Source organism: Lutjanus erythropterus, chromosome 5 (genome assembly GCF_056507025.1).
Source record: "Lutjanus erythropterus isolate fLutEry1 chromosome 5, fLutEry1.hap2, whole genome shotgun sequence".
NCBI classification, from domain to species: Eukaryota; Metazoa; Chordata; class Actinopteri; order Lutjaniformes; family Lutjanidae; genus Lutjanus; species Lutjanus erythropterus.
Genome location: NC_139321.1, coordinates 23,660,814 through 23,686,046, shown reverse-complemented (window position 1 = coordinate 23,686,046; position 25,233 = coordinate 23,660,814). Strand labels below are relative to the sequence as shown.

At 40.6% G+C, this 25,233-nt stretch overlaps 1 protein-coding gene across 2 annotated transcripts in view; it reads right to left on the bottom strand.

Annotated features, from left to right (window-relative positions):
* Nucleotides 1-25,233, bottom strand: part of LOC146326927 (A disintegrin and metalloproteinase with thrombospondin motifs 2-like) — a 151,202-nt gene that overhangs the window by 64,775 nt on the left and 61,194 nt on the right. For both annotated transcript variants that reach the window (XM_084719291.1, XM_084719292.1), the window contains exon 3: nucleotides 13,853-14,030. In XM_084719291.1, coding sequence (XP_084575417.1) covers nucleotides 13,853-14,030 — 178 coding nt within the window. The remainder of the gene's footprint in view (nucleotides 1-13,852; nucleotides 14,031-25,233) is intronic.

Sequence of the window (25,233 nt, the reverse complement as noted above, 5' to 3'; positions counted from 1 at the left end):
TATCACCTTAACAATAATAATAATAGCAGTAATCACAATCACAACTATTCAATATGGGGCAGGTTCTACACAATAAATGACCAGGAAGCATCACCGGTCCAGATTTGAAAAGTCACATGTCACATGTTTCATGGCTCTGATTGGTTGTAGGTCTTATCCAATAGCATCCAATCAGCAGGTCCATCCAGCATTACATCTAACACTTCCAAACTGAGCAATGGTGATCAAATACGGATCATAATTCTGTTACTACTTTGACTATTTCTTGCATGTTTTCAGAAATATATATTTGTTTACTGTTTAGCTGTAATAGGAGAAAGAACAAGAGCAAATGGCTGCCAGTCTGTGCCCTGCTTGGAAACGGACCAAGCACCACTACGTTACTCATTTCATTGCTCTGATTGCTCTGATTTTCATCTATTGCACTTTTAGGACTTCTTGTTTGTACTTCAAATACAATTGAAGGCTCCGGAAAAAGGCTTTAGGGATGGAAAACAAGAACAGTTTCCAGCTGAGAGCTGGTTCCAAATGGTCCAATCCATCTGAATTGTACGCCTCCGAGCTTATCAATTCCTTTTTTTTCAATGCCGGCATATTTCTCTAACAATTGCACATTACAAAACAATGACCTTGATCAAACTAAAATGTCTACGCTTAAACTTGCAACAACTTGTCATGGTGGAGAGGAAGAACAGGTCCACAGCGTAGCTTGGTTTCATGAAGAAAGAAAACAACAAAGCGAGTTCTACGCTATGTTCAGACTCACAGATTATAAAATAGTTCCACTGATGCTGAAAAACCACATAGAGAGCTGATCATGATGAACTGGACTAAAGAAGAACCAAAAATGGCACTGGTATCAATAAAATATAATTAATTTCCATTCCTAAACTTGAGTTTGTTTTGTTTTATCAAAATATCATGTCCAACGTCAAGAAAAACTTTCATGGTTAACTTAGAATCCAACATAGTCCAGAAGTGAAAAAAAGTGGATAAGTTTGTGTCAACAGATCAATTTCTATCAGGTGATGACGATGATGTGACATGTTTGAAAGCACAAAGAAAAGCCAGCAAGTGTGACTGTTCTATCACGTTTTTAAAATGTTGTTTCATGTTTCTGTCTTTGGCAGAAATGTTCACAAAATGTACTTTTATCACAGCAATACAGATCATATCACACCCCTAAAAGGGCTAAACCACACACTTCAGCATGACTCTAATGATTTTGCATTCGAGGAACATGTTTACTTTTCAGTGAAGTAGATAACTACTGCACACACACACACAACAAACAGACACACAGAGTGAGAAAACTGCTCTAATAGCAGTGAATGTATTTGGGTCTCCGGAGCAATGAAAGCCTCGTTCACATGAGAGGCTCCATTAACCTCTGAATCAGCTGCCATAGTATTACATCATTTTTACACACGCATTATTACATTAAACTACACGGTGTTTTAGTGAGTGCTTGCTCATATCAGAGACCATTACGTTTCAGTTTAGGGGCCCTGCGTGCTCACACAGGTGTTAGCCTGGCTTATTAGACTTTTTTTTTATTAGACATTTCAGGGCGATGTTGGGTGGAGCAGCACCGCGAGTCACTGAGCGCTGTGTACTTATAAAGATGATAAATGTGCAAGTTGCCCTGTCCCAACAGATCCCACTACGCTAACAGAAGATCACCCACAGAGTCCTGAGAGGAGTCACAATCAGACAGGATAACAGAAAATATCTTTTTCCTACCATGGTTGTGCAGAAGCTTTAACATTAGAAAACAATGTCAAATTTTCCTGCTCAAGCGTGCACATCAAGGAAGCTTATTCAGCGATGGCAGTGGCTCCCACACTTCTCTGAGGAGTGCCAGATTTAACACAGCGCGTGTGTGTATGTGCATGTGTATAGAGTGTGTTTGCAGCACTGTGACAGTAGTGGGAGGAAGGAAGTCACACGCCAGCTCATCTTCCATGAGCTTCTGTCCCTTAGGTTGGCTGGTTACATAACTGATGCTAACACAGAACACTGGCCACCTCCAGGGAGGTCTGTTGCACGTAATTGTAGTCACACAGTCGTACCTGCTGCATTTAAATCTGCATACATTAAAATTATTATGTATTAAATGATGTGTATTATTGTTCCACATTGATACGCCAGCTACTGCATGCACACACACTCAGTGCCGTTATGTGCTGAGTGGACTTCTTGGCAATGAGGCACGAATTCTACATCTTTCTCCTGTTTGTTAAGGAGTTAAAGAAATAACATGACATAAATCTAGAAAGCTAGCTGATCAAATTCTAATAATCACACACATACTGTGAATACACTAACGCCAAACTTATTCTCTACATTATATCACTAATCTTTAACGTTGACATTAGACCTTCAGATCTGACCCTTTGAGCAAAACAAATGCTTATAAGGTTGGTTCATGATTAAGTTTGGATTTATCAGTTCTATCAAACATCCCAAACACCAACTCCAACAACTGCAGCTGACCTCCACAGATGGGTTGTAAAGTAATGCTAATGTTGAGTATATGCCAGTTGTAATGTTAGGTCCTTGTCAAGGCTAGCTTGGTTTATCCAAGTTAGCTTTAGTTTTGACAAATTAGCAGCAGCTAATGCCTTCATGGTAATGTACTGAAGAACAGAATACTCACTCATATGTATGTGTGTACCCCATGACTGACTGCCGGTGCAATCAAACTTTTATTGTCAACATTTTTAATATTCTTTATTTCAAGTAGCTATGATAAGGCAAATATGGTTAGGCAGCTAAAAAGCTTGATTAAGGTTAGGGAAAGATCATTGATCACCAGTAAAACTAGAAAAAAATAAATAAAAATAAACATATAAACAAAAAATGGTAAGAATTAGAAGGTAGGCATTTACCAATACATCCAAACTGACCTCAAAACTTTCCTACTTGCAAAATACTGGGACTGCTACTTCAGTACACCACTTCATGCACTAGCACCGAATGTTGACAGTGGACATAAATCTTAAGGTGCAGAATCCTTCATCTTGGACATAATTCCCAGAGATACAGGGATGAGTAGGAGGAAAACAGATTTTAAAGGAATCTTTACAAGGAAATGTAATTTATGTTATCAGAATTGTTTTGTTTTTTTTTCTTCTTGGCAATCACCTCATGACCTCTTGAAAGACCCAAACCCGAGATTGGAAACCGCCACCTTGGTAATCACAGTCACAACCTCTTTCCTGCACCTAAGTCATGCAGGATCATACTTCTGTGAGAAAATATGAACACAACATCAGAAGCAGCACCGAGGCTCGGAAAGGTGATAATCTTGTCAAAACACTACGATTTGTGTGTCACCATGATTATAGTGACGCTCTCTCAATCACTGAGGCTGTAATAATACTATACCTCTTCATCCCTCCAAGTCTTTTTTCTTCTCCACCTCACTCTCTCTTTGTCTCACAGACAGACAGAAACCCACACACAGACCCACACACAGACAGACTGTGTGTGGGTCAGTATGGCAGCGGTGGCTGCAGAATGGAGCAGAGGTCGGCCGCACCCTGCTATTATCTCTGGAGTCCTGCTCTGTTTAAAGGCAGTGCTGTGGCACACTGAGTGATGGCTCAATGGAGGGCCTGCTGGGAGCTTACTAGCAGGTGAGGAGTCAGACGAGCCAGAGGGAGAACACACACAGAGGGACTCGGCGCAGGCACACACATAAACACATGCTCGCACACTGGCAGACACACAAAAACTGTCAGTCAGTCACGAGTGAAACAGGCAAGAAATAAAACCTGCAAATGCATGGGGAAGCACTCATAAATACAGGAATGCTTGACTGTATACACACACACACACACACACACAAACACACACACACACAAACACACACACACACACACACACACACACACACACACACACACACACATATGCTGAGCGAGGTAAAAAGCCAGTCGTGCTCTCCAGGGATAGAGCCAGTGGCCACAGAGAGGGAGAGAGGAAGCAGCTGGCTGCTGGAATACTTCCCCTCCTAACACTGTAATTTCCTCCCAGAGGCACACCTGGGCCAGCACCCGTTCACACATATATACTGTGTGTGTGTGTGTGTGTGTGTGTGTGTGTGTGTGTGTGTGTGTGTGTGTGTGTGTGTGTGTGTGTACAGAGCACACATGTGAGAGTATGTTGCACCTGTGTATGTGTTTGTTCTTTTGTGTGTAGGTTTGGCTGCATGTGAGATGTGAGAGTATTTAATGCAGGTATGCACTAAAGTACACTGCTGACCCACACTGGATCCCTGTTGCCCAATATAACACCAATATAATTATATAGCATTACACATTATTACATACATAAAACACATGTTCCATATGTGATGCAAGCTGTGAAACACGGTGCAGTGCTGCTGCTCTGCCGACCTGAAATGCGCAGCTGCTGTGACGGTGTGGCCAAAAGTGAACTAGCTCATCTGAGACCAGTATCTTGTTATAGCCTGTTATAGACTGACAGTCTTCTGCACACTCCTGCAAAATAAAATGTAACACAGTCATAACCATGTCATGACACATGTCATGAACAGGAAGGAGTCTTTACTAATGTTTATGCCTGTCATCATTTAAGTTTGTAAAGCAAAAGCAACAATAAATGTGTTTTGAGTTTGTCACATCACAGAGACATGTGGCATTAACGGCCCCGCCAAATTTGAATGATCAAAAAAATCGCTTATATATAAAATAATGTCTAAAAATCATGAAAAAATTAGGCATTTTCTTTGCTCGGAAACACTGGGGGCGTGTCCACTCGGCTATCTCAGTGTCAAACACCACGAGAATATGAAAATGACCTGAAACATGGACGCTCCATCTAGCAGCTTTATTGGACATGTCCAGAAATGCTTGAGCCATCAGAGACAGCGGACAGTGACAGGATGATATTTATATTATTATTATTATTTATATTTTTTTCTTCTGTATCGGGCTGTTAGAACTGAAGTGTGCTGACGTGATCTGCTGGACTGATTTGAATTGAGAGAGTCACTGAAGGTACATTTGTATCTGACCGTTGGGGAGGGCGGCGCTGTTCTTGTGTTGGTTCATGGGGCTTATATAGTGTTGGGGGAAAGTAAGTCACCTTGGTGCTGTTCTCTGTAGTCAACCTGGCCTTATAACATTTAATAACATCTTCATGACAAGTTTGAATGGTACCAATTTCCTTGAGGTCCGAGAAATTTTAATTACACAGTTACAGAAGCATTTGACAGTGTAATAAGACTTAATGACATCTTTATAACACAACAAAATGCACCACTTTACCTGAGGTCAAGGAAAATATTCATGACAAACTTATAATGGTCTCATGACAAAAACAACCAAATATAATAGTTTACTTTAATGTTAAAACATAAAGCTAAACATTTTCTTTAAGTTTGATAATATCAAAGTTGTCATAACAAGGACATTATTGGCCTTCATGTTCTTGACAGGTCTCATGATACGGTTATGACAGCGTAAATAAAGTGTAACCAAACAAATCAGTGTCATACTAAAGCAAAATTATTACAAGATTTCTGCTTTTGATAAAAGAAAATGAAATTTCTTTTCAGACGTTGGATCCCATATAAGTTTTAATTGAATGCTCTCCAGTTAACACATTCTTTTCCTGAATAGACTACACTTACAGACTGGACTGCTATTTTCAGCTTTACAGCCCATATTTATCCACCATATAATGGTTCACTAAGTTTATGTTTCCGAATTGTGGAATTTGCCGCTAAGCATTGGGTTTTCCATGCTAAAAATGCTCAACCACAGACAAGCCTTGGCAAATGACTTTGTTTACATAGACATATACAGTGAAGGAATTCTCCTCTACAACTATTGGGTTTAAGAGCTTTAAACAGCAGCCTAAAGCCACTCAGGGCAGACGGCTCCTGGTTTCATTCAGACCAGGGCTAAGACAGTCAGTTTTGCTTTTGGGCAAATGTGAAGAAGCTGCAGGAATGAGAATATTTTGTTTAAGTGACCTGGACCAGGTAATGGAAATGGAAATTAGAAATGATGGCAGTTAGAAATGAGATGAACTGTGTTTTTAAGGACCTGATTGTGTAAGTACGACTAGAGGAAATGTCCTGTTTGTTACTGTAGTGTTCAGACAATCACAGGGAGGAAGCCCGCCAAATTATAGGTTGATCTTTTTGTTTGTTTGTTTTTTCCAAAATGTAATATTCATTCAATAACATAGAAAATATTATTAGCAAAGATAAAGCAGCCTATTATTGAAGGGATCCATCCAAAAAACCTTTCAATTACACAACAATGAGAAAAGTTGGCTGACCTTTGGAATCACTATACAACCACCTGAATTGCAGCTACGGGAAAGTGCAAATGTTGCACCACCATGTTTCTCCAGTAGTCCAAAATGGACAAACCAAACACTGACTCTAGATACAGCCTTCTGCGTTTCGCGTCCACCATAGTTTCTTGAACATGTTTGAAAGGGGAGAGCGAGACAAAGTTTTCGCAATCTGCAAGCTCACTGCTGGATGTCATGAAACCCTACGCACTGGTCCTTCAGAGTTTATTCTTAGCACAATCCCTTAAATACGCCTCATAATAAACATCAGAAGAATGTCACCTTTCTGGGATATTCAGGAGGCTATTTGGGATTCCAACAAGAGGCACGCTGCACTGCAAAGTGTCTGCTGGGACCCCCGTTACATACTGAAGATGAGTTCAGGCCATTTGTGTTTGTGTGTGTGTGTGTGTGTGTGTGTGTGTTTGTGTGTGTGTGTGTGTGTGTGTGCTCTCTCATCTCTAAGTGCTTAGTCACGAGTCTCCTTTTAAAAACCCTTGCACCATATGACTATCCTTGTGTCACACCAGCAGAGACGGAACAGGGAGAAAGGAGTAGAGTGAGGGCGAGACATAGAGAGACGGAAAGAGAGTGGATACTCGAGGGAGTCCCCTTCATTTTCTGGATGCGAAAGGCAGACATTAAGCCACAGTGACTAGCACCACTGGCCTCTGTCTGACCCCCTCCAACTTCCTCTCAGCTCAGATGCGTCATCGTATCGGTGCTGTGCAACGTGGCACACACCAACAACAGTGATCTCACAACAGCTCACATCAGCACAGACCAGCAAAGCACAACACAGAACACCACAAAATACACAAAACAGCACAGAAGAGCAGCGCCTGACAGGTAAAACAAATGCTGGCTTTGTGCAGATGCATGGGGTCGTGTGTAGCCGCCTCAGTCCTCCTCCCAGTGTCAGTCCACCAGCTAATTGCAATGGCTTTGCCCCAGAGGCTGCAGGGAGCCTTTCTGCCCTGAGAACAATACAGATCTCTGAAATGTCAATGAAAACAAGTCAGCTGCAAAGGACTACATTTCTGTAACACAATTCTACAATCTACTGTGTGTCCATGAATTTAGCAGGGTTCCTGCTCTTTTCTAGTGATAATTTTTCAGGACAATTTCAGTGATGGTCTAGCCATGGAAGTCTGATTTAAGAGAATATACAGGCATAACTTTAGATTTTTTTTAATGTCTTGTCTTGTTTAAATGCTCTGTTTTAATATCATTATTATTATTATTAGGTTGCTAATTAAGCACAGGTGAAACAAACATTAATTAAAAAGGGCTGTAAAAATGACAAAGTCTGGAAGTAAAACCAACTAAAACACATAAGACCGACTCTTTCAAAATAAAATAGGAAATAACAAAAATGAAACCCAAAACCATGACAGTTGTATTGTGATACCAGAATTTTAAACTTCAATATAATACTAGTTTTTAAAAGTCAATATCCGTTTTTGGTCCCAAAGCAAACATAAAAAGTCCTCGCTTTTTTCATTGTTGATGTTTTTTGTTGTTATTGTTGTTTAAATTAACAATCTGCACACAGAGCTGGCACAAGAAAAGTCATTGAACTATGTCTGGTTTTGCTGCTGCAAGACAGATTTCAGGAATAATAAAGACTTAACTGAATTGTTGTCTTGAATGAGCATTTAAATATACTTTTTACAGCTTTGGCCAGCCATCAAATGTTAATACTGTATTGTCTTTCAACACCTGTTATTGAAAAAGTATTGATACTTTGATACATTTGACAACCTTGGTAGGAAAAGACGTCCTAAACACAAATAGTGACTTTTGTGCACAATATTTATGTGGGAGTTTGGTCCAGATAGCAGACTAGGTGAGGGGGATTATGGGAAAAAGCCCTCTGGTAGTCCATCTGTTTGGGCATGTCTCAGTACCTTGGACACAACACTGCACTGGCACACACACACACGTTTGTAGACATGCAGCTGAAGCAACACTCCCACACAGACAGTCCAGTCCCACTAGACAAAATACTAAACCCCACCCTCAGTGTCCAGCCTCAGAGAAGAAAAAAAAAAAATAAACGTCTGCAGACACCAGAGAGCAAGATGAGAGAGAGTTTGTTTGGGGCAGAAAACACAGCAAGTGAAGCTACACCCAGAGAAAAAGCGGAAAGTCAGGAAAAGGAAATGAAATTAGCAGAATAGAAAGACATTGATCAAAAGAAAGGGATGAAATGAAATTGTGAGGGGTGGAAGAAAAGACAGATTGAGGAATGGAGCTCTGTCCGCCCAGCAAAAAAATGAATGGCAATCCTTCGTTTTCTATCGCCGCAGCGATTAATTGACGAATGTGCCACATTAATAATAAAGCTTGCTCTCTCCACTTAGGACATTGATTCACACCTCCTCAGCTTATGGTGTAAGAAACCGATCAATCTCGCTCCTTCTTCATCTCTCTTTCTCTCTTTCTTGAGCTCCTCTATTACCTTGCTAAATATAACTTCCTTCCCTCTGTCTTTAGCCAGGAAATGAGTCCAACATCCAATAACTGGCTGTGAATTAAGCAGGCTTGGTGCAGGCAATCTTCAGAAATGATTGATTGATTATTAATTAATTCGCTAATGTCCCTGATTGATCTACAACAGGGAGTGATTGTCTGAGAAGGTATAAAATTAGGGAATAAGGAAGAAAAGAGGAGAGGGGGGTGTAAAGGCAGGACACTCTTAGAAACAAAAGTGCTATGTAGAATCATAATTGTTGTTTATTTTGTTTACTATGTGAAAGTTGTATTTTATGCTGTCATACCAATAAATCTAGTGAATTGAACTAAATTGGATCACGAAGGGTGTTTTGGGCTTGTCCCCATGCGAAATCCCTTTTTGGTTCCTGGTAAACCCTTTTATGAAGGGGCGACTTGGGACCCTTTCAAAAAGTCCTAACTAGAACCCAACAGAAATACTTCGAGCCATCTGTGAAAGGGTCCACCCAGAACAGTCTACGAGAGGTTCTAAAGGAGAACCCTTCTATGGTACAGTGGTTGCACCCAGAAACCTCAGGGCCCTTTTCCACCAACTTAACCCTGGTTCTTGAACCACTTCCATTCAAGATTCTTGGAACCTTGGTGCTATCTAGTGAACCAGTCTTTCACCAGTCTTTGGTGATGCACAATAAACAACAACCTGTAGAACATGACACACCTACTTTGATGCCCAAGGCAAACCTTTATTTGGTTCCAAGTTGGAACCAACTTTTCTGGTTCCAGTTGGTTCAAAATTAGGTGCAGGGTGGTTGCATACTGGTGGATAAGACCTATGTCCACTTTCTGAGGGTGCTAACAAGAACCCACTAAAGGAGTTCAACCATCAACCCTTTTGTATTCTAAGGGCTTTTATCTAGAACCCACTTGGGGTCTTTTTCTGCCAAATAGGCTCTGGTTCTTGAATTGGTTCCATTTGAAAAACCTTGAAACCTTGGTCCAAACCATTGTAATCATGGGTGTCAACAAAAGGCATTGCACAATGCACAACCATCAAGCAACATCCATGTCTGGATCGGTGGAGAAGACCAGGAGGTTCTACTGAAAACCTTTTTTTTATATTCCAAGGGTTTCATCTACAACCTTCCCAGAGGGTTCTATCAAGAACCCCTTTACATTCCAAGGGTTTTATCTAGATACAAAGAACCCTTGACGAAAGAGTTCTTCAAGGAGTTCAAGGAGCCCTGAAAACAGCTTCTTCAAAAAATGGCCCTACTGTTCTGTTCTGTTCTTGGTAGAACCTCAGCCCTTCAGGAAAAAAAAAACTCTTTTGGAACCCTTATTTCCAGGAGTGTAGGATCTATAATGTGCTTCCTATGTGTCTGTGTGGCTGTGATATTACAGTGATGTGATGTAACAACTGGAAGGTAAACCTGTGTTTACATAATGTTGTGGTCTAGAATAGCAAAGACGAAGATAAAAAGGAGAAAGACAAGAGAAACAGAGAGAGAGATCCACATCAAATGCTACTGGGAGCAGCACATGCCTGCTCGTCTGTCTGTCTGTCAGTCTGTCTGTCTGCTTAGCCTTGAAAATCCCAGCACTCAAAGCCAGACGACCACAGAACTCATGCCCACGCCATAGATGCATGCACACAGACACACACACACAAACTGTGGCCTGTTCTATCCTACGCTATTGATCTGCACCCCACTCTTCATTAGAAAGAAAGATTCAAAGGCAACAAGGAGCAGTGAGATGTGTTGGTGTGTGTGTGTGTGTGTGTGTGTGTGTGTGTGTGTGTGTGTGTGTGTGTGTGTGTGTGTGTGTGTGTGTGTGAGTCTGTGTGTCTGTGTTCCACGTATGTGTGTTCAGAAGTGTAAATGTATGATCAAGGGAGCTATGTAAGCCACGTGTGGTTACATCCTGTATGTGTGTGTGACTTTCAATATAGTTTTTTTCAGCATGTATGTGTAGTGCTTGTGGTTGTGTGTGTGTGTGTGTGTGTGTGTGTGTGTGTGTGTGTGGATGTACTGCCAGGTATCAGTAACAGTGGGAGCAGATCTGTGTTACTCTAATGCAGTCTGTCCTCGCTGGGTGTTCCTATGGAAACTCTCTCTCTCTCTGTATATTATTAGACATTCTCAAGTCAACTGCTCAGAATAGGAAGACACAGATCACATCTATTGCCATACACTTGTTATAAAGCGCTTCTTTGACTCGCTCCTGTGCAACACACGGGACTTCATTCTTTGAGAATATTTTTGCTTTGGTGATTAGTTGAGATGCAGGCTCTTGCGCCGGTCAGGGTCACAATGGATTGACTTGTAGGCATCAGATCAATCACGGTGATTGGGCAGCCACTTCTACTGACACAAGCCTCAGGCATGCACTGTAGTAATATTTTTTTTTCCAGCAAGCCAAGTTCTTAAACCCCTGACATTATAGCTGACAATGCTGAAAATCCTATTTTCTAAGATATTTTACTCTCTTTTTCTGTTTTCATTATGTTGTACCTTTTCAAAGACTTCACATACCAAAAAGAAGGTAGATGAAACAATTTCAATACAGCTCTTTATCAAAAAGTTAAAGCAACAATGTATCTGACATGCAAGTTTTCAGCAGATACTGAAAACACAGTTTGCTCCAACACTGGTGGTATCAGGGTGGGGAAGGGGGGGACAGTAGACTCACAAGTCAATTAAGACTGCAAACAATCTCACGGCTTTCATTTTTAAAGCTGGGTTGAAATAATTAGAGAATTAAAAAAAACAAACACATGCAATGCATAAGCAATCTGAAGTCTTTAGGTCGGCTCTTCACATTGGGGCGGTGACATGCAGAGGTTGTGTGCTCACTACTGGGCAGAATCGAGGGAGACCATCATTTCCGGTAAGGCGAGTCCTTGGAAAATGTAACGGACGTGGGCTTCTTAATGGACGTATTTCAACGACATTCGAACTATATGATCATCTATTATTGTAGGACTAGGGGGTTGACTGCTCCTCTTGGAGCCCCATGTTAAAAAAAAAAAACACGGCAAAATTGCCCTCTAGGATGCCCCTACAGTAGATAAAACATGATGTGCCCTCTAGGGTGGCCAAATGTGCAAGACAATGTGATAAAGTGCCCCGTGGGGTGCAGTTCTAGTGCACAAAATGTGGTAACATGTGCTGTTAAGTGCTAACCTTAATCTTGACTGAGCTCCAGAGTATAAACCTCATTCTCTTTGACATCATCACACATGTGGTAGAGATGAGACCGATCCAATCCAATATCAGTATTGGGGTCAGTCATTGGATATCAGATGTGTAATTCGTGTTCCAATCTAAATTCCACAACCCCGCATGTTTTTTATTTATAAAAACTAGACTACATAGTGTGAACTGAGAACTGAGTAATGCTTTTCACATCTACTTTGCTTGCAATTTTAGCCTAATGTAATCTTACACATAATACTACTACTTCATCTGCTACTACTACTACCACCACCACCACCACCACTACTAGTAACAACAACAACAACAACAATAAGGAGCTCTGGTTGGCAAATATCCAAATACAGATATCAGATTGGAACGGAAGAAAAATGTATTGGTACATCTCTAGTGTCTCTCTTTAATATAATAATAATGAAATATAGTTAGTAAATATGTGTTTTATTACAGAGGTGCAGTGGTTATACTCATATAGTAAAATCATTTTAATTTTTGGAGCCCCATCATGTACAGCAAGTGCCCTTCTTATTTCTTTCTTTTTTTTCTTTTTTTTTTGTCTGCTGCCCCTCAAACAGCCTGAATCCGGCACTCTAGATTTCATGGTACGAGCCAATATATAAATAATGTCTCTGTAGTATTCTCTAAAATGGCTATTATATTAAATTTAATTTTGTTAGTTTGAGAGTAATAAAATGTCACACAAAATTCAAGTGTAATATACTGAATAAAAGCATAAGATCTGCTCTTTTGTCCTAGCTATTAGGTGTTGTAGTGAATCCTTAAATGTTCCATGCAGGTGTAGGATTAGTTAAAGTTTTACATATGTGTTTCTATGCATTTTTACTTGTTCATTTTACTGTAGAGAATTACTGAAAGTGAGAAGCATCATTAAGTGCTTTTGAAGGTGAAACATGAGACTTAGATGCTTCATGTTCCATTGGGTTATACCGGTATAAAAACACAAATATATGCATATTCCCAATTTCCAAATTGATCAAAACTTTCATTCATTTGATGTTCAGCTAAAAGATCAAGTTTAAAAAAAATGTTTTTCTCATTTAATTGTACAGAAGTAAGATTCTGGAGGAATACAAGATAAAAACAATGAATAGATGAATTCCTATAATTTCTTGTGTGGTAATGCTTAGACCTTGAGTATTAAAGCCTATTTGAATACACATTTGTCTTCCCTCACTCTAATCCTTGAGCCGACATGCTACGCCAAACTGTAAGTATTATGCCTTCACTAAAATAATAGCCCGGCTTGTTGTTTCAGTTCATTTATTTCATCTGTAGACTGGAAAATGGAGGCAGACACGATGCAAAACCAAAGCCTTGAGTGCCAGCTGTTAATTGTTAAGGCAGCCAAAGCAGCGTATAATTCTATAAAAGATACACAGGGTGCTACCTTTACCAGTCAAACATGTGTGTCTCCATATGTCACTTCTCTACTGCTGGAAAATTAGTGCAGTGACAGGAGGATGTGTTTGAGTGTGTGTAGGTGTAATCTTTTTGACAGCAGGGTATGCTCACGCTGTGACTCACTGTCTTTGCATACAATAGTTTGATATGATTATATAACCAGGTGTGCATGAGGGAAGAATGGTTTAAGATGCGCATTTACTTCAGGGGACCCTAGGTCTGTTTGAAGATGCAATGCAGAGAAGATTAATGATAACAAAAAGTGAAGAAATATGTTCATACTTAAAGCTGGTTTAAAATGAAGGGTGAATGATGCAGTCAGGGGTGTTAAATAATTTCCACGGTGCTGAAGTGTGCGTGTGAAGCATCCAGTGAAGGGTGCATAAGAGTGGAGGATGGCACAGTGGGAGCCACAGACTGACCTCTGGAGTGGTAGTCTGCCGCCGCGCTGCTGATGGGCGCTTTCTTTACGGCTGAGGAGCGATAGACGATGTGTGTCCTTCCTCCTCCTCCCTCCTCCTCCTCCTCTTCTATCACTCCGTCGCCCCTCTCAACCGGCTCAATAAAAAACTCCTCCTGCTCCATCCTGATCATACCAGCCTGAAAGAGAAAATTCATTGAATGACATGAACGTATGCATGTGAACTCTTGACATCATTTTAAAGGGATAGTTTGCAATATTGATATTGAGGTACTTGGTTAAACATTCTGTTTATTTTTGTTTTTTATTTCCCAGCCGCACTTAATATACTGTTGGATTGCTTAAGCAACACCAATGCATAATCACACCATCATATGTTTCCACAATTTAGAGTGAGTATTTTATTTCAGAGAAAATATGTATATCAAGATATAAGTTGTATATTGTGGAATAGCCTAAAATATTAAGATATTACTACAAGCCATATCCCCCAGCCCTAGTTTAAGTGTAGGGTCACAATTCTAATATTTAGAATATTTTCACTCTCTACCTTGCTGACAGACAGCTTTTTCTGACAGGACAAATATCACTCTCTCCAAACCTACCAGATTCCATTGGCAAAAACAGTCATTTTATCTCACAGGAGACAAAACTTTCTGGTCTACTGCTGCATAAATCTGTCAGTTTTCAGCTGTTACTGTATGAGTACAGTTAATCTGAACTAAACTTTTAAACTGTCAAATTCGCACAAAAACACAAACAAACTTAGTGATCAATAGTGGTAGATCAGCAGCTCCCATGTTCTTCCATGTGCATGGCTTATATAACAGCATTTTCTCATTTAGAAAAAGTATGAAAATATTCAGAATATAGTGTACACCTAAACTGATATTGAATATTTAGCTGGGGTGTAGGTAGGTAGGTAGATAAAACTGCTGCTTCTCCAAACTGGGGGCATGCTGACTGCCATTTACTGTAGGTAATACACTAACAATGCACAGGTACCTCATACGAACCCACTTCTAGAATTTTAAACAATCCCTTTAAAGCGTCTCTCAAAAATAATTCAAGTGATACTGAGAATATTTTCATCTCTTTACCTTGCAGTCAGACTTGCCTTCCCTTCCAGACAGGAAACTGCCATTATTTAAGCCAAATATCACTTTCTCCAATCCAACCACACTCCACTGGCAAAAACACAAACAAACTAACTGATTGAGGCAGCGGTCGGTCAGCCACTCCCATTTTCTGTGAGGTAAAATTACTGTTTTTGCCAATGGAGTCTGGTTGGTTTGCACAAAGTGATATTAGGCTTATATAACAGTGTTTTCCCGTTGGGAAAGACAAAGCAATGAAGATATCCTCAATATAGCATGCACTTAGACTTTTTAGGTGGCTTAAATAGCCTATGTTTTTCCGCTGACCCTGTCCTCAGCAGTTCATTTCTTAGCGTCCTACATCAGTACTCCTACTGCTTCTAAAAGCTGGGGGCCTGCCGACCGCCATCTACTGTAGCTAATACACTAACTATGGATGAGAACCTCATACAACCCTGCTCCAAATAATCCAACCTATCCTTTTAATGCGTGTCAGTCCCTGATATAAGCACATAACACCCAGCCTCTGTTCCTCCCTTGATTTCCCTCTCCCTCTCTTCTCCATCCACCCTTCACGTCCTCTTTTGCCCTGACAGTTCAGAGTTTCTTTCCTTTACTCTAGTGCTGTGTTAGGGGCACGCAGGGAGAAGAGTGGAGAGGAGGGGACAGCAGTGATCCCTCCTGGGGGCCCCTGCAGAGGTCCAGAGTGACACCTGGCATCTAAAATGGCCAACACAACAGCAGGAGATGAGACTGTCCCACTCCCATCGTGGACTAACACATTCTGTCAGGTAATTCCCCACGTCCGCCTTACACACACACACTCACACAAACACGCATCAGCTGTGCACAAACGCAAACTCACAGGAAGAGAGTGAGTGAGGGAAGAGACTGTGGAAAAGATGGAGAGAAGTAAAGAAGAGAGCATACAGAACACACACGCAAAAAGAGGAGTTGCGTGCACATACGCGGGGAAAACAGGCACTGGGAAAATTGCCCGTCACTCTCTCTTATTCCATCTGTCTGTTTAAGACAACTGGTAATTACCAAGGCAACGCACTGCTGTAGAGGAAAGCCATCGGGGAGAACACACAGAGAGGATGGAGAGGCTTTGGAGAGGAAGAGCGTAAAAAGAAAGGGAGCGATAAATGAAGAAGAGAGACAACATCGATACGATCAGCGCTTGTCTGCTTCTCCCTTCGCTCTGACAGGAGAAGGAGAAGGATGATGAGAGAGCCGAAGAGAAGAAAGTGAGCTGATGATAAAAAAAAACAAAAAAAAAAACAGTATACATTACAGAGGAATGTGTGAGCAGCTGTGTGTGTGTCTGTGGACTGCACTGCACAGAGTTTTACTGAAAAACACTTGAGTCAGAAATCCCACCTTGGGGCACAATGACCGGCTTCAAATGGCTGATTCTATTAGCCTATTACATCTGTGGGCGGATACTGTATATCACATTTAAACTACAGCCTCAACTGATATGAATTTTATGTTGGCAGACACAGGCTTACAAGTGTGGACGCTTTTCATGGATGGATGGATGGATATATTCAGCAACATTCATTGAAAAACAAAAAAGAAAAAAATCTTGCATTATCTAAGTTCTAAGAGGTTTGTGAGGGGATAAACACTCTGCACGTTTTGTCAGAAACCCCTTAACTTATTGCACTGAATATTCATATTATGTACTTTATGTACATGTACATACTCTAGCTATTGCTTGGAATCCTTCCTCTGTTGCTCTGTTCTGTGCTTGTCTTGACTACTTGCATGTGCTTTCTTAAGCTGCAGTTAGATGAGCTGTCTCAGCCACCATATAAATCAAATTGATTTGACTACAAATATTACAAAACAGATTTATATATATATACTGCACAGTGCATTGCTCCTTTAGCCCTTTTTCACAAATATAGTCAATGTTCAGGAACATTTCCTGCATGAGTTCATGCGTGAATGGGAGCAGATATCAATATTCAGGACAATCTATAAAAGTAATGCCTCACCTCAAGATCTGGCAACATTTCAGGGATAATGTGGGTATGGCTGCGTCATGAATGAAAGCAGTATAAATGCAGGAATAAGCATGTAAATGGTTACTGACAAAAGATGCTTTCACCTGGAGTGAGCAAACCAATCACAAGGCTCAAACGACTTGAGTCACAGTTCCAGACATCCGCACAACTCTCTTTTTGATGTATCAAACATGAATTTCTGATTCAAGTACACCTTGAAAGAACATTAGTTGTCATACAAATATGGCTGTGTACTGGCAAGAATTTTGCGAAATTTTATATGCAATTAGAACAGTGAAAATAGACAACATTGCAATCATTTGTTCGACAAAATAAATCACTGCCATAAATCTCACATGTTTTGCGATATCATGAAACTGTGTTTCTGAGAATTGATTAAGTATCAGAAAAAATTATATCATGATACTCATGTGTACTGATATTTTCTCACACTCTTGCTTGCAAACTTGTTGAATATTAAGTACATTACAAAAGCACCGGACAGAAGTACCTCCGCGTCCGCCATTTTCCTTAAAAGTTCATCCGTCCATCTTCTTCTGTTGAGTTCTTAAGCGGCTGGCAGTCATAAGTGCTGTATTACCACCAGTCCCTTGCCTTATCTGTTCTGGCATTGCCATGGCATGTGCAAAAAGGCCAAAGACAGAAATGTTCCTGAATGAAACTGCATGCCTGAATAGGAAATCACTAGCGGTGCCTGAAAGGGTATCCCAGTAATTTACCAGGACCTATCTACGTTTGAAAGAAACTCTCTTAGGGGCCACTGTGATGTGAGCTCATGACAGAAGTATTTTCACTTTCACTGGCCACCTCTGTATGAATGATGTCTCCATCATCCAGTACAGTACAGTATGGAACTTGAATGTAACGCAGTTTTCATGTATGAAGGCGTTTAGACTCAAAATCTATTCTATTGTGGATACAAGAATACATACTGCTTATTGAATCCTTTGAGCTCTAAAGGAAATGGGGTGTAAGAACTCGTGTGCTTCCTGAATTCCTCTGAGAGGCTGATTTCAAAGAAAATGGATATTAACAAAAGTGGCCCCTCAGAAATAAAAAGGAGCTCTTTCTCTCGCCTTTTCTCCTGTCCTCTCCCATTCCTCTCTCTTTCTCCCTGTCATTTTGAAGCTTTGGTCCCGGAAGGATGTCGACAAGCCAGTGACCTGCCCTCTCTCCCTTTCTCCCTCCCTCCCTTCCCCCTTTCTCCCTCTTTCTCTCTCCACCCGTCTCCCTCACTCCTCATCCCTCCAGTTCCCCGAGTCGTGGTGCAGCATGCCGATCGGAGCTGATGGATCTGCGATGGTGCATGCATTCCCACTCCAGAATACCAAGCAGTGGGGAGAGGAGAGCTGTGTCAAAGAAAAAAGATGACATGTGGGACTGGGAGACATGGTTGGATCGATCAGAGCCGGCATGGTGGGGGCGGAGGGTTAGAGAGAGGGGAAGGTGTGAGGGAGCCGAGGAACTGGACACGTCCTTTGAAAAGCCGAAGTGAATAAAGCATCAAAGAGTCTGCACACATTTCCATAGTCAGAAGCATTGTCTTCATCTCCTCTAAAGCAGGAGCAGCCAACTCCTAGTCGAGGGGATTACAGAGAGGCTTGTCCAAACAGTGTGTCCAGAACAACTGAGAGAGAAATTCAGATTCATCGGCTGTACACCACCAGCCTTAATGTGCCAACACTGGTTGAGTGATTCGAAGACAGGGTTAAGGGCCACACAGAGATAAGCTAAATCTAAAGATCAAGCATGATGACACACTGTTAGTAGTCGTGTAATGCAAACTTTCAATCTGTATCCGTTTACAGTATTTGGCACATTTATACAAGAAGTGGTAGGAATTTACAAAATAGCCAAAACAAAACAAATCAAAAAACAAACTACTAAACTGAGTCTAACTATTGTAGAAACTGTGCAAAAGTTCTCTTGAACATTTTATATGCACTCTTAAGACGGTCCCTAACTTCAGCTTGTTATTGTTGACGGTCAAGTCATGCAAGATTTTCATAGCTCCAGGCATCAAAATAATAACACCTAGACAACATCAGTCGGACTGCAAAGCAAACACTGGATGGTGAAAACTGAGACAACTGACGAAATGGTATGAAGGATGAACCTTGAAGAATTAAATATCAAACTTTAAACTATCTAAACCTCAGTGCTCTCTCTTTTAGCTCATTATATCACTCTCTCCAAAGCAACCAAACTCCTTTGGCAAAAACAATCATTTTACCTCACAGAACACAGGAGTTGCTGATCTATCTGTTTCAATCTGTTAGTTTGTGTTTTTGTGTGACTTTGGTGAATTTGAAAAAAACTCTCGAAAAGACAGACAGCACGCAAACACACAGACAACACTGTCATGCAAACACAACAACAGCAAATTCAATCGAGCCAGACGTAGGCCATGTAACTTCAGTTTCTTGTTGGAAAAGGCTACCTGGTGGCAAGGTATGGTGGTGAAAATATCCTAAAAATAGTGCTCATAGGGTGGCTTGAATACATTTGATTCCTGACCCTGTTCAAATAAGTAAATTCTGTTGATCTGTTGCTATTTCTTCTGTATATTATTTGCTACATCTTTAGCATTATCCCTCTATAATTTGCTTGTTCAGGGGTTTCTGTGGCATCAGCTGCCTTGCTCATTGCTGTTCTCTTATTACAATGAATTCATTGTGCTCCTTTGGGCGATGAGCCTGATGATGTTTTATTAGGTTTGACATGTTAAAATTTAGCTTATTAGCTCCACTCCCCACATGAGACACTTTAATCTGACACAGTTGCTCTCTGTGTCTTATCATCATCTTCACTGATTATAAAGGATTTCTCCATCACACACAGGAAGTATTGCGGCACACCTGGCTGAAAAGGTCACAGCTGAGCATATAGTTCATATGAATTTCTATTACATACTTCCATGTTTCTGGGTTTGTGTCTCCATGTCTGCACAACATCTGATCATTTGCATAAAGCCAAGCCCACATATACTGTAAACAACATGGTGATGAAAAGAAAAAAATGCCACCTGTTTAACTGCTTCTGCTTTAAATGCCAATGATGCCAAAAATGAGAAAGATTTCAACAAATTATACCTACAAAGTAGGCTTGGGCATTTTTTTCATAAGTTCCTGACATATTACTGGGATATACAATATATGACTATGTAAATAAACAAGACAAAAAAAAAAAAAAACATAAAATGACATTGTCTTGCCTATAATGGTCTGTGTCTAATATCTTATATTCAGCTTTCTTAGACAAATCATGTAGGGTTTTAATATGTAAATGCTTATGTCCTACAGAATAATGATGATAATTTTACACAGATTCTGGACCCTGGTGACACTTGTTGCCTTGGTGGATACGACACATCAGTGTGCTGAATGGAGATAAACGTGTGGTGGTGGCAGCTGAATAAAATCACCGGAGTAATTAACTGTTTTTGTAGTTGGAAGAAGATGTCTGGTGCGCTTTTATCATACAGACTGAACCCAAAACACTCCAAAACAGGGGCAGAAGCATTTTTCTTTTTTGTTAGTCTTGTAAAAAATTGTCCCCACCACTCGCAGTCCCCATCTTTCTCAGCTCAGCTTTTCTACCAGCAGAGCGACTGACTTCTGGTGGCCTATGCTGTGCATCACTTCAGTGCAGCATCTTCAGATCAGTTTAATAGGAAGAGGAGTGTCTGTATGATTCATGGAATTGGAAATCAGACTGTTGGGATTTCTAAATACCCTGGTATGCATCTTACAATACCTTGGTATTGCTAAGCCTATTACAACGATGACAAGATAATCCCCAAAAATTAAATTAAAAATAAAATTATTGAAGCAGAATACAAGAAACCTGATAAGCTTTTGGGTAGAAAGCCCTTAACTTCTCCCATGTGCACCGCAGTTCATTCAAGATGGAGCTATGGAGTTTTGTTGACAGTTTGAGAACCCAATGGAGTTAATAAGGTATGGTTGTGAGCTTTTTTTTTAAATGTTTTTCATTGGCTAAATATTTGTAAAACCCACAGACAAAAGCAAAAGGTGACAAAATAATGAAATGGTGTTAAAACATTTTTGCCTAACAGACTGCAATAATTATTTCTCTAAGAATAGCAGAATGCGCATAGTGTTTTCTGAATAAGCTTGATGTTAAATTTTGTTTTGCAACTTTTCTGATGCTGAAGAAAGCCAAAGGAGGAGACATGTACATTGTTATTGTAATTTCACTTTGCTGCTTCACAAATACTTACATAGTATTAACAAACAAATGATAAAACGGGAAAGACTTACTGGTGAGCTGTCAGATCTATTTCAGGTCAAATTTCAATCAATTCAAACACTTCCTTGAATAAACCTCTTTCACAAGGAATAATGATGCAAATTACATCTCACTAATTCATCACCAAGATTAAAGAGGAGAAAATAGTACGTTCACTTCTGTCCGATGATCAAACAAGACACACAGAAATGCTCACATCTCAGCAGATATAACTGAGTTATTATTACTCTCATGGTCATTGAGCTGGTGACACTAACCACAACCCTCCCTGTGCGACCTGCAGGCTCCAAATCTGGATCCTACACACTGAGTGTCCAGTTACAACAGGAGGATCCTCTGCGTTTGAAGGCACACCGAGCTCTATTTGAGGATCTGAAAGGAGCAACTTGAGCCCCGGGTAAGTGTCCTGAGGGGCACGTGAGACAGACGAGTGGCAGAAAAGCAGTGTTGGAGTGGAAGAGCGGATGTTGTGGTGAGGATCAAAGTCACACCCGGTCGGGGCCCTTCAGCTCAGTCCACCACTGGCAGCTTGTGTGTGTGTGTGTTTGATCTGGTGTCACTATGTGTGTGTGTGTGTGTTTGATCTGATTCATAACCCTGCTACTGCTGGCCAACTTCACACACAGTTGCACACATGCATCTACAAGCAGGCAGGGCAGACACAGTCACACACAAGCACAAATACAAACACACACATCCACGCACAAATATAGCTTTGATAGTGACTCACTCGTACTGTGTAACCCACCGATTCATTCACCCTTTGAGTCATGAGAGAATCAGGCTGGTACAATAGTAAGGCTGATTTGAAAAATTAGACACACTTCAGAGAGGGAGATTAAGAGGACACGTCACCGCAAATATTAATAGCGTTTTATTTAATCGCATCAGCAGCAAATTGTACCTTTATGCTCCCCCGCCAACATCTAAGAAAGTCAAATTTTTGTGTTTGGATTATGAATATGGCTCTAGAAAAAACGTACATTTATCTGAAATTTATGAAGGCGGCATGAAGCAGAGCTACTCAAAACATTCAGGGAAGCTAAATATATATAAGACAGTTATGACCCTTGAAAAACCTCTCTGCTGTTTTACTCTCATGGGAGAAAAGGTGGAGAGCAGAAGGAGAAGGAAGAGGGAGAGAACTGCAGTTAAGGTTAAGTATTGAGACAGATTCATTAAGTGAAATTAATTATTTGCTTAATGTTGTGAAGAGAGAGGCGATTGCCCAATTATGTTAACCAGGGATATGCAAAGAGAATGAGGGGAATAATTGCAGCAAACGAAATGTAACAAATGTAAACACTTGAAAGGAGGGAGACCTTGTCCTACTTAAGCCATCTTAGAACTGCAGCGATCAGGCCAAATTCAGCCAGAATCAGGCACTGCAGCGAAAACATCAGTCATCTCATTCATTTTGAATGGGGGCAGTAAGTTTAAGCTGTGGAGGTGGGGGCTAAGCCTGGGCGATATAGAAGAAAAGTCTACATGATAGTGAAGTTTCATATCAGTAGATATGGATAATTACCAATCACGTAGGTTGTGACTGACAACATGTCGTGTGCTCCAAAGCGCGGAGATGGCTGAGGTGATAAAATAAGTTAACGCTGTTTAGATACTTGTCCAACCATCCACATCTGGGAGGTCAGGTCGTGGTGACAGCAGACCGAGCATGACATCCCTCTACCCAGCAACTTTACAGCACCTCCAACTTTAAAAAAAAAATCCCCAAAACTGCCAAACCAACAAGCTATCCTGTCAATTTTCATCAGCATTCATTTTGCATGCTGTTGTCTCATGTGCGACACTCGGATATGACTATTTATGAGCTATAGCGGGAATATTGAGGCATCTCACAGGCTGTTTATGAGCCAGGGCGTAGTCATTTTGTACTGTCATGGTGGGTTGTATTCAGTGCATTTGAGTAAACTTACTGAACATTTTATCAAACTATTTTCTTATTGCTATTGATGATGTGTCTATCACCAATAGATATCACTATCATTTTATTGCCCAGGTGTAGTGGAGGCCACAGAACATGCCAAAAAAATAAATAAATAAATTACAGTGGTGTGTGTTGAAGCAGAGTCAGTTCTTGGAGAAGTGCAACCCAATGTTGTGCTGTGAGAGCTACTCATGTGGAGTTGCTGGACCAAGCAACGATACCAGTTGTGCCCTTGCTGTGTTTATTTTGTGTGCCTGCCTTCGATGTCTGGGTCTGGCAGCAGTTCATGCTCTAAAATAGCAACACCATGAAGCTTCTTTTGGTTTGTGTCCGTTTGTTTATGTGAGAGAGAGAGAGAGAGAGAGAGAGAGATCGCAGCGGTGGTCTTTCAAGGTTCACACTGAATGAGATGAGGGAGCACTGGTAGCGAAGAAGCCGATAAAATGTCAAAGGTTGGTTTTCTAAATTTTAGCGAATAAAGCGATATCAAAGGAACAGAAAAGGCAGAACTTGAGCAGGGACAGTGCAGCATCTAGACAGTCCAGACCATGCGCTCTAGACTAAAGTTATTGTAAATAAACTTCACAAAAGTTGCAAGCATGTTTTGATTTTAATGTCTAAATGATTACTATTGCAAAACCAACCTGAAGCATATTGGTAATACTTCTTATGCCAACACTTGGAGACTGGAGCGTTAATGGCACGGTGCAGCAATCAGCTCAAACGAGAATGGCTTACCACCACACACTGCAGCACTAAACAACTTGAACCAACTTAAACCAACACACTGTTCTGCGCTCATTCTGTGTCCTGGACAGTGATAACTTTCCTTGGAGCAAACGGTGCAGCGGACAGGCCACTCTCTACTGCTGGAGACATTAAAAATAAGATAGTGTTGCATTTTGTTATTCTTATGCAGGTAGTAGTGGTTTCAAATGAATTAATTTATAAATTAATGCAGTTAACTTCTTAAAATCAAAAGGCTGCAGACCATTTAATTGTTGGTAATGTGTTATATTGTACTGTATTTAAGTGGATTAAGGACACCTGTAGTTTGGTACATACTAGTACACTAAAGTATGAGGCTATAAATTGTGATCCCCTTTCTATTAAGTTAATCAAGAATCGATTCTTAATCAAATTGGACACAAAGAATGTGAATTGGAATCAGAGTCAGAATCAGAATCGAATCGTGAGATACCCAGAGATTCCTGGTCCCAATGTCCTCTGTCAGTTGAATAAACACATTCACACACACATATGGATGCTCACAAACACTGTCAGGTTGTGTGTATGTGTGTGTGTATATGTGTTTGTGTGTGTGAGAGAGAGCCAGATGCCAGTGTGATTTAAGCAGGACTTAGCGATGCAGCCCCTGCTCAGCTCATTACATAGAGTGGTCTCTAAAAATGGTCACTAAGAAAAAAAATCAGCACACACCTACACAACCTCACATACATACACATGCATGGAATTTCTGTCCCACTCACCCTTTATTTCTCTTACCCTGCTTTCTCCAACTCATTTGCAAATTGTTCATCTTTGACCTACATTTTTGATCACAGTACGTCAGCCAAAGTCATTTCAGGTTTCACACTAACTCCCCAGTCTGGCCCATACACATCAACTATGTGTGACCCCTGACAGAAAAACACAGATAAATAAATGCAGCAGAGAAAGGAAGAGGAGGGGAAAATGAATAAACAGGAAAGGCCCTCTGTGAGTTCCCCACAGCGCCGCTCTGAACCTTTAGTCTGTTCTCGTCTGTCTGCAGGAGCATCTTCCTACCTTTGAATCAGACCACTTCTTTGGTCAACCAGTTTTGTGTTTACGCCCCCATATTCCCAGGTCTCTAGACAACCATTTTTCACCAATGTCCCGGAACGTTCCCTAAAAACTGTTTTAATCATCAAAAATGAATGTGACCCATACCAAAATCAAAATGTTGTTTATTTACCATATTATGTGTTAGTTTTTGTAGCATTATGTATTTATTTATTTATTTTGAGTTAAGTGCTGTTTCTTATTGTTT